The sequence below is a fragment of the Adiantum capillus-veneris genome, chromosome 9 (assembly GCF_014529385.1).
Source record: "Adiantum capillus-veneris isolate H3 chromosome 9, ASM1452938v2, whole genome shotgun sequence".
NCBI lineage: Eukaryota > Viridiplantae > Streptophyta > Polypodiopsida > Polypodiales > Pteridaceae > Adiantum > Adiantum capillus-veneris.
The window spans coordinates 24,715,746-24,724,329 of NC_140939.1; the positions used below are offsets into that span (position 1 = coordinate 24,715,746).

Genomic DNA, 8,584 nt, shown 5'->3' on the forward strand with positions numbered 1-8,584 from the left:
CAAGATGCCTCTCTTGTCTCCTCTCAAATAGTCGATTATCCATTTTATTGCTTGAGAGATGAGCTCGCTTAGTGTGTGAACCTTTGGCATAGTCAATAAAATATCTTTTATGTCATCCTTTAATCCCCACCGAAATTGGCTAATGAAATATTCCTCATGCCAAGTCAGATCACAAGTGAGTTGTTGAAATTTGGATGCATAGACGAATGCAGGTCTTGATCCTTGGTGGAGATTTCTAAGTTTGGTTTCAGCAACCCTTGCTCTATCAGTATCCCCAAAGGTTGCAGAGAACTCCCGCACAAAAGCTTCAAAGTCATGAAGAAGAGGAGATTCTTTTTCAAGTAAGGGAGCAAACCAAGAGAGAGTCGTACCCGAGAGGAGGGTCCCAATAAGGCCTACTTGAGAGGCATCATCTGGATAATGCTCTCATTGCATTCGAATGAAGAGACACACTTGTTGGAGAAAACCTCTAAACTTTGATATAGTCCCATCAAATTTTTCAGGCATGCTGACATTCGGCTCCTTCTTATGTTGTTGAGAATAGCTAGATCTTGCAGCTTGTGCTTGATGTGTGCTTGTCTCTTGAAGCTCTTGAATTTGACGTTGAAGATTTTGCAATGCCGGTCCCAAGATTAGGGGTTGCCCTACTTGAAGTTGAGCGTTACTCTGGCGAAGTTCTTGTAACTGAGATTGGATGCTTTGCAATGCGTTGATGACACCTTCCATCGTCGGCTCCATGATGGCTTGAGAAGATTAAGAGATGGTAGTCTTGCCAAACTGTTATGAGTGCGTATATAGCTATAAGAGAGCAAGAGGAGGCGCTCACAATGTACAAGAACTTGGATTTGATGATAAGCTTAATATCGATTACAAGACTTAATACTTTATTAAGAGAGCTAGATACAAGACTTGGATTACATGACTTGAGTACAAGACAAGGCTTGATTGCAAGGACAAGACTTGAACATAAGAACTAGAAGAGGGATTTCCTCATAGGAGGCTCACAACTGGTGTTGGCAAGACTGAGGGGCTTGTGGCCCAAGACCCCTATTTATACTAGTGCTTGAGGAGGTTACTTGAGGAGGTTAGGACTTTCTAGGTTCTTCTTGAGGAGGTTAGAATCTTCTAGAACCTTCTGGATCCTTCTAGTTCTTTTAGAACCTTCTGGATCCTTCTTCAACTTTCTAGAGCTTTCCAAAAACTTATAGATTCTTCCGGAATCTTCTCCAAGCTTTTAGAAACTTCTAGAATCTCCTTGATACTTTTAGAACTTCTAGAATCTTCTGATCCTTCTAGATTCTTCTAGAGCCTTCTAGCGATGATGTAGGCAGCGACTGACTCGCAAGCATCCATGACACTCATATGGACACAAAAATTGAGATTAATATTGTTAGTCATGGGCTGTTGATGAAAAAAGATGTCGTGCTTGGCAATGCCTTAGTCGATATGTATGCCAGATGTGGTGCGCTTGAGAAAGCACAAAAAGTGCTTGAGGAGATTCTTGCAAGGAATGTCTCTTCTTTGAATGCACTGATTGTGGGATGTGCGCAACAAGAGCAGGGCCAGAAAGCTCTAGGCTGTTTTCAGCGAAAACAAAGCATTGGAATGCACTGGTTGCAGGATACACACAACAGGAAGCAGATGCAAACGAAAGGCTTCTCTACAAATGCATTCACCTATGCTTGCACCTTGAAGGCCAGTGGCCTTATGCAAGCTGTTGACATGGGTGAGAGAATTAACGATGAGAAGATACTTGGTTTGGCGTTGTTGGTAAGCCTATGTCGTTCTTGGCAGTGCTTGGTTGATATGTATGCCAAATGTGGTACCGTCATTAAATGTCGCCTCTTGGAATGCACTGATTGCGGGATGTGTGCAACAAGAGCAGGGCCAAAAAGCTTTCTCTAGGTTGTTTTCAACGGATGCAAAGCATTGGAATGCATCGGTCATAGGATACACACAACATGAGTAGTGCCTGAAAGCTCTAGGCTATTTTCAGCTTCCTATCCGGAGTGTGGACTCTTGGAATGTACTGATTGTGGGATTTTGCCCATAGGAGAAAGCTCTAGTTTGTTTTCCCCACATGCAATCACCTACGTATTCATCTTGAAGGCATGTGGCTCTATGCAAGATGCTGATATGGGCAAATTATTCACAATTATATTGTTAGTTAGAGCCTGTTAAAAAAACATGTCATCCTTGGCATTGTCTTGGTTGATATGAATGCTAAATGTCGCCTCTTGAAATGCACTGATTGCGGGAAGTGCGCAATAAGAGCAGGGCCGAAAATCTCGAGACTGTTTTTAGCAGATACAAAGCAAGTGTATCTCCATAAACTCAATCACCTATACTTTCGTCTTGAAGGCCATGCTTACATTTTGGCTATGTGGCTCTCACAAGTTCTCGACGAGCTTCTTGTGCGAAGTATGGACTCTTGGAATGCACTGATTGCAAGATTTTCCCCAATGTCATGGCCATAAAGCTCTTGTTTGTTTTCAGCAAATGTGGCCTCTTGGAATGCACTGATTGCAGAAGGTGCACAACAAGAGCAGTACTGTCTTGGTCCATATATATGTGAAGCAAGGGCTCAAGGGCCTCTCTGCAAATGGAATCACCTATGCATGCATCTTGAAGGATGTGACTCTACGCAAGATACTGATATGGGCACAAGAGTTCACAACTATATTGTTAGTCAAAGGCTCTTGAAAAGAGGTGTCGTGCTTGGCACTACCTTGGTCGATATGTATGCGAAGCGAGGCCCTCTCTCCAGATGCAATCATCTACGCATGCATCTTGAAGGCATGTGGCTCTATGCAAGATGCTGATATTGCCACAAAAATTCACAATTATATTGTTAATTAGAGGCTAAAGATGTCGTGTTTGGCGCTATCTTGGTCAATACGTATGCCAAATGTGGTGCGCTTGAGAAAGCACAAAAAGTGCTTGATGAGCTTCCTGTCTGCCCACATTAATTGTGGGACGTGCGTAAGAAGAGTGGCTTTAGAGGCTATTGAGAAAAGATGTCATGCTTGGGACTATGTTGGTCGAGATGTATGCCAAATGTGTTGAGCTTGAGAAAGCACAAAAAGTGCTGGAGGAGCTTCCTAACCAGAATATTGTCTCTTGGAATGCACTGATTGCGAGATGTGCGCAAGAGAAGCAACTCCAGAAAGCTCTAGGCTATTTTCAAGGGATGCAAAGTATGGGAATGCACTGGTTGTGGGATCTCTCTCCCAAATGCCGTCTCTTGGAGTGCATTGATTGCGGGATACACGCAACGGGAGTAGGGCCAGAAAGCTCTCAGTTGTTTTCAGCGGATGCAAAGTGGGGGCCTCTTTCCGGATGGAATCACACATGCATGCATCTTGAAGGCTTGTGGCTGTACGCAAGATGTCGATATGGGCTTGAAAATTCTCTTTAATAGTAGCTGTTACAAAAAAATGCCGTGCTTGGCAATGCCTCGGTTGATATGTTTTCCAACGGATCTGAAGTGAGGGACTCTTTCTAGATGCAATCACATATGCGTGCATCTTGAAGGCATAAGTTTGTACACAAGATGCCGATGTGGGCCACTCTCCATATGGTATCACCTACGTGTCCACATTGCAGGCATGTGTCTCTATGCAAGAGGCTGATACGGGCACAAAAAATGAGCTTTTTATTGTTGTTCAGAGGTTGTTGAAAAAAGATGTAGCGCTTGGCACAATCTTGGTCGATAATTATGACACATGTGTTGCGCTTCAGAAAAGTGATGGTTTCTCACCAACCGAAGTCTCTTGGAGTGCTTTTATATCCAGTTATGTCAAGCAAGGGCAGGTGACGAAGCTCTGAAATAAATTTCAAAGATGCAATATGACATGGGCATGTTCTTCATAACCATTTTGCCCGAAATGTTGCTTGTCGAATGCATTAAATGATGGGAATGGCATCTCTTTCAATGCATTGGATACACACTGCAGGAGCAAGCCCAGAAAGCTCTAGGCTATTTTCATCTTTCTATCTGCAGTGTGGACTCCTTTAATGCACTCACTGTGGGATGTGCGCAACAAGAGCAAGGCCAATGAGCGATACATGAAAGAAGTTGTGCTTGGGACTATGTGTACGTCACATATGGTGATCTTCAGAACGCACGAAAAGCGCCCGAGGACCTTCCTGTGCAGAACGCCGCCACAGGATCGCAGAAAGGGTCTCTATCCAGATGCAATCAACTACGCCTACATAGGAATCTAGAAGGCATGCGGGTCAGTAGATGCAATCACGTACGCAGCTATAGATATTAGAATTGACGATATGATTGCTAGTCAACGTTTGTTGGGAGTACAATTTCATGCTTGGTGGTGGTTTGATTGATATGTATACAAAATGTGGTGTCCTCACAATAGCACAAAAACTTCTTGAAGGGTATCCTCCCTGTGGTATCGTCTCTTGTAGCGGGTTAAGTGCAGGAGATGCCCAACATCGTTGATGCAAGGAAGTTCGCTGGCGATAGACATTCAATCGCGCGCTGAGTAAGCATTATCATTTCTTGATTTTTGACACTGAGAATGCAGTTAACGAACACATTGAAAATTGCACGCTGTCGTGGGAATGGCACGTTCCCTCGTATTAAAAAAATTGGGGAAGATTGTGCAAACTCCCCCATGCAAGGAGACTTGCATGTTTTCTTTTTTTTGAAACATAAAAAATGGAACAACAAACAATGACATTGACATCTTGTATGATCATGAACATTGAGCTTGACAAAACTCTTAACACTCCTTGTGGTTTTTTGCGAGGTACCCCTCTGAAGCATTACGATGAGTAACAAATTTTTGTGGAGGTACACGACTGAACCACGACGATCGATATCCCAAACACTCTTAGGTAAAAAATCTAACATTCTTTCATGAAAATCTCTCTCTCTCTCTCTCTCTCTCTCTCTCTCTCAGTTTCCAATATTTTGTTCGATCTCAATTCGATCTAAAATAGCTAACGAAGCACTCTATAGTTTAGGAGGATTTGCTTTTTCATTTTCTTTATTTTGGGCATACTTAGAACCAAATTGAAAATTTATACGTGGACATCGGTTTGCCTCGTCGTAGCTATATATACGGGCTTTCTCTCGTGTTCATGCTTCAGAGTCATACGTATTTGCTCTCTTAGACTAACGATGGCAGTCGACCTTCTTTCCTCTGAAGAGGAAGCTCGTCCGTCGAAGCGTCGGCGTTGTGAGGATGCTGCTTCCTGCGCTGGGTGCACTCATTCACCAGAGCCCCATGATTTCAAGGTAAGATTCCTCTGCTTGGGCGCCCATTTATCTGCGGCATGCTTTTTTCTAACACGGCTGTAGTTGCTACTATGGAGAGGGCGCCCCCCACGATTTTTCTAGGGTTTCTTCTGTTGTCCTTTTTCTGGCTTTGTTTGTGTCTATTGTCTCCTTGAAAAGCAAGACTCCATGGTTTTTAGGATTCAGCAGAACTTTGATCTAAAACTGCAAGCGATTTGTCCTTTGGTTTTAGGAGGTCCCTCCTGTCACTGATACTCAGGACCCTCAAAAGAAGTGTCTGGATTTTAAATGTGCTGCAAGACCTGCTAACAAGGCGGTGAAGAAATGGCGTAAGGACGATGAGGATGGGCATTTTAAGTTCAATCTTGGAGAAAGCCTAACCCCTCGCTGTAATGATTTTGCCATAAGGAGCTATGTGTAGGGAATGTTGTATGTAAACCGTGTGGTTTAGGCTTCAAAAGTTTGTTTACATGTGTTTGCCTTCTTGCAGACAAGATTGTTCGCAAGATGGGGCAAGGAACTTTTGGGCAGGTTTTGGAATGTTGGGATAGGGATGCTCATGAAGCTGTAGCCATCAAGGTCTTACGAAGTTCAAAGTTGTATCAGGAGGCTGCAATGACTGAAATAGATGTCCTTTTCCAAATCGGCAAGAATGAGATTGGAGCTCGGTCTGCTTTCACATTTTTATTTGATGAGGGCTGGCTTTGAAAAGTATATGTGAACTGACTTTCGCTACTGTCTCTCAGAGTTTGTGTTCAGTTCAGGAGGTGGTTTAAATACCAAAACCATATCTGCATCGTAAGTATTGCTCCTGGCTAGTTAGAGTGAGATACATAGTAGAAAGCCTTATCCTTACTTTGTTGTGTGATTTTTCTGTATGATTGCTGTGGTACTGCAGGTCTTTGAGAAACTTGGTCCCAGCTTGTATGATTTTTTAAAGGCTAATGACTTTCATCCGTTTACGGTTAATACGGCTCGGAGAATTTGTCGACAGATTCTGGAATCTGTGGAGTGTATGTGATGTGTTTCTAGGAACAATCCATTCGTCGCGTCGTCTCCTCGCTGTTATAGTAGACGCTAATCATACAGAAATGGTCTTTTGATTAATACTACAGACATGCATAGCCTGAAGTATATACACACAGACTTGAAGCCTGAAAATGTTCTTCTTATCTCTTCGGAGTACACTGAAGCCCTTGACTCTAAGGTAAACTGACTGACACTCCAGTGTTGATTGCTGCATTGTCAAAAGTATAATGGATGTGTTTGGAGAGTATATTGACATTGTATGCTGTGCAGCTACGAGTCCCAAAGTCTAGTAATGTCAAGCTGATTGATTTTGGTAGCACTAAGACTCACAAGGAACACAGGTTGTGTGTAGTTTCTACCAGGCACTACCGAGCTCCTGAAGTCACATTAGGTAGTGGCCATCGATATCTTGAAAAATCTGTGTGTTTGTAAAGTGGACAGTGTCGCCATTTGACATTCCTCTTTTTAAGAAAGTTGAAGGAGTTGGTGATCTGTTATTCAGGCCTTGGTTGGAGTTATCCTTGTGACATGTGGAGTGTGGGCTGCATTCTAATTGAACTTTGCTCGGTATTTTCTCTGGTATTTTTCGCCTTCATTTTGGTATGCCTCATGTGACATGCCACTAATTTTTGATTTACTGTGTTGTTGTCACAGGGTGAGCTACTGTTTGATACTCATGAAGATATAGAGCATCTTGCTATGATGGAACGCGTCCTTGGTCCTATTCCTCCTTGGTTAATTCAGCATTCAACGTAAGTAGTCATAGGGTATTGATGACAGTAACTAATATAATTTAATCACTTGGGCTCTCAAAAAATAGAAAAAGCCTAGTAATCGAGCGTTGTGCCCTTAAATTGTTAATCACAGACATGACCTCTCCTTATGTCTTCGCTCTAGAACTATTCAAATATGGCACAGCTTTTGCAAGATAAACTTTGTCCAGGTTGAAAGGGTGTTGATGAACAGTAAAGGTTGCTTTGAGGAAAACTTATTTTCATGTGTGGGATTCTTCTATTGTTTGAAGATTTGGTGATTAATGAAATGCATGAATCACCATGGTTTCTAGCTGTGACCATACAGATACAAGCTTAACTTCTTGGGGGCCAGTTGTACCCACATAACTGTGTCTTGTAAAATATTTAGTCTGAGTCCAAAACAATTCTGCAATGCATGAGCTTTTTTTTTGGTGGATTTAGAGTTGGTTAGTTGAGGCTAATAAGGCTATGAAGGCTTGGTCTTGATGTAAGGCTTTGATTGTTTGCAGAAGAGAAGCTGCGAAGTATTTCAGGCACAACTGGGAACTTGATTGGCCAGAGGGAGCGTCATCAAGCAAAAGCATACGAGCAGTGCAAAGATTGCGGCGACTGGAGGCAAGTCTTCACTGCTCCCTGGGCATCATTTCTAGTCACAAAAGCATTAAAGGTATCGTGCTGACAAATTGGATCGTGACAGGATCTTGTGGCCAAGCATGCTGGTGACTTCGCATATTTACTTACTGATTTACTGCGGCAACTTCTGAATTACAACCCTAGAGAGCGACTAACTGCAAAGCAAGCATTAAACCATTCCTTTTTCTGATGATGTCGAAGTTCCTATGATGATGGCAAAACTCTTAGGGGCCTTATGGATTCTACCTCCTTGGAGAAGCATCCCCATCTGTGAGCGGGTCAATGCCTTGTTGATCGTGTGAGCTGGAGGTCCCAAAGCTAAGTGCTACCAAGAGCCTTGACCCTTTGAAGGGGTTCTGCTGTTTAGCCTTGCAAGTAGGGCCTTGCATGAAGCAGCAGGTGCTTGTAATTTGGGACTTGCCTGATCAGGCTCAAGATGTGTATTAGTTATGTTTTCTCCTCTAAGAATGTATCTTAGCAAAGCTTTTTTTCCTTTAAAAAAAAGGGAAAAATGAATGCGCCCTCGTGTTCAGTTATTTTAGGGTGCTGTTTTCCATCTAATGTAAAGCGGTAGAAAAAACTGTCGGGATGCAGGAGTGTCTTTTGCATTACATCTGCAATTGTAGACTAAAGGTGCCTAATTTGTGCGTTCCTAAATTGGAAAAAACTCTTTATGTGCACAATAGTGTCCAACCTTTCTGTGATAATCGAAGAGGAGGTTCAACATAAGGAGGCCAATGTAGTTCTTTGTCAATGAGGCCAACATAAGGAGAAGATAGCGTATCTTTGTCAAGTGGTGAAGTTGCTTTGGTGTTGAAGGGATACCAAGATGGTTCAGCTAATGGAAAGTTTGTTGCGGTACTCTGTTAATAGAATGTTGATTGTTTGATTTATGTATATAAGA

The 8,584-nt window shown here is 42.6% G+C and overlaps 1 protein-coding gene across 3 annotated transcripts; it reads left to right on the forward strand.

Annotated features, from left to right (window-relative positions):
* The first annotated feature begins 5,106 nt into the window (after positions 1-5,106).
* On the forward strand, positions 5,107-8,321 carry LOC147450241 (serine/threonine-protein kinase AFC1-like). Of its 3 annotated transcripts, none has more exons than XM_086519522.1 (11): positions 5,107-5,263; positions 5,496-5,652; positions 5,754-5,931; positions 6,010-6,061; positions 6,162-6,276; positions 6,379-6,470; positions 6,563-6,683; positions 6,795-6,859; positions 6,947-7,044; positions 7,557-7,662; positions 7,745-8,321. In XM_086519522.1, the coding sequence occupies exons 1-11, from the start codon at positions 5,147-5,149 to the stop codon at positions 7,868-7,870; spliced, it is 1,227 nt and encodes a 408-aa protein (XP_086375648.1). In that variant the 5' UTR covers positions 5,107-5,146; the 3' UTR covers positions 7,871-8,321. The 3 variants fall into 3 exon arrangements, with proteins under 3 accessions (XP_086375648.1, XP_086375649.1, XP_086375650.1); XM_086519523.1 differs by having other exon boundaries at positions 5,115-5,263; positions 5,499-5,652; XM_086519524.1 differs by lacking the exon at positions 5,496-5,652 and having other exon boundaries at positions 5,126-5,263.
* The last annotated feature ends 263 nt before the right edge of the window (positions 8,322-8,584 follow it).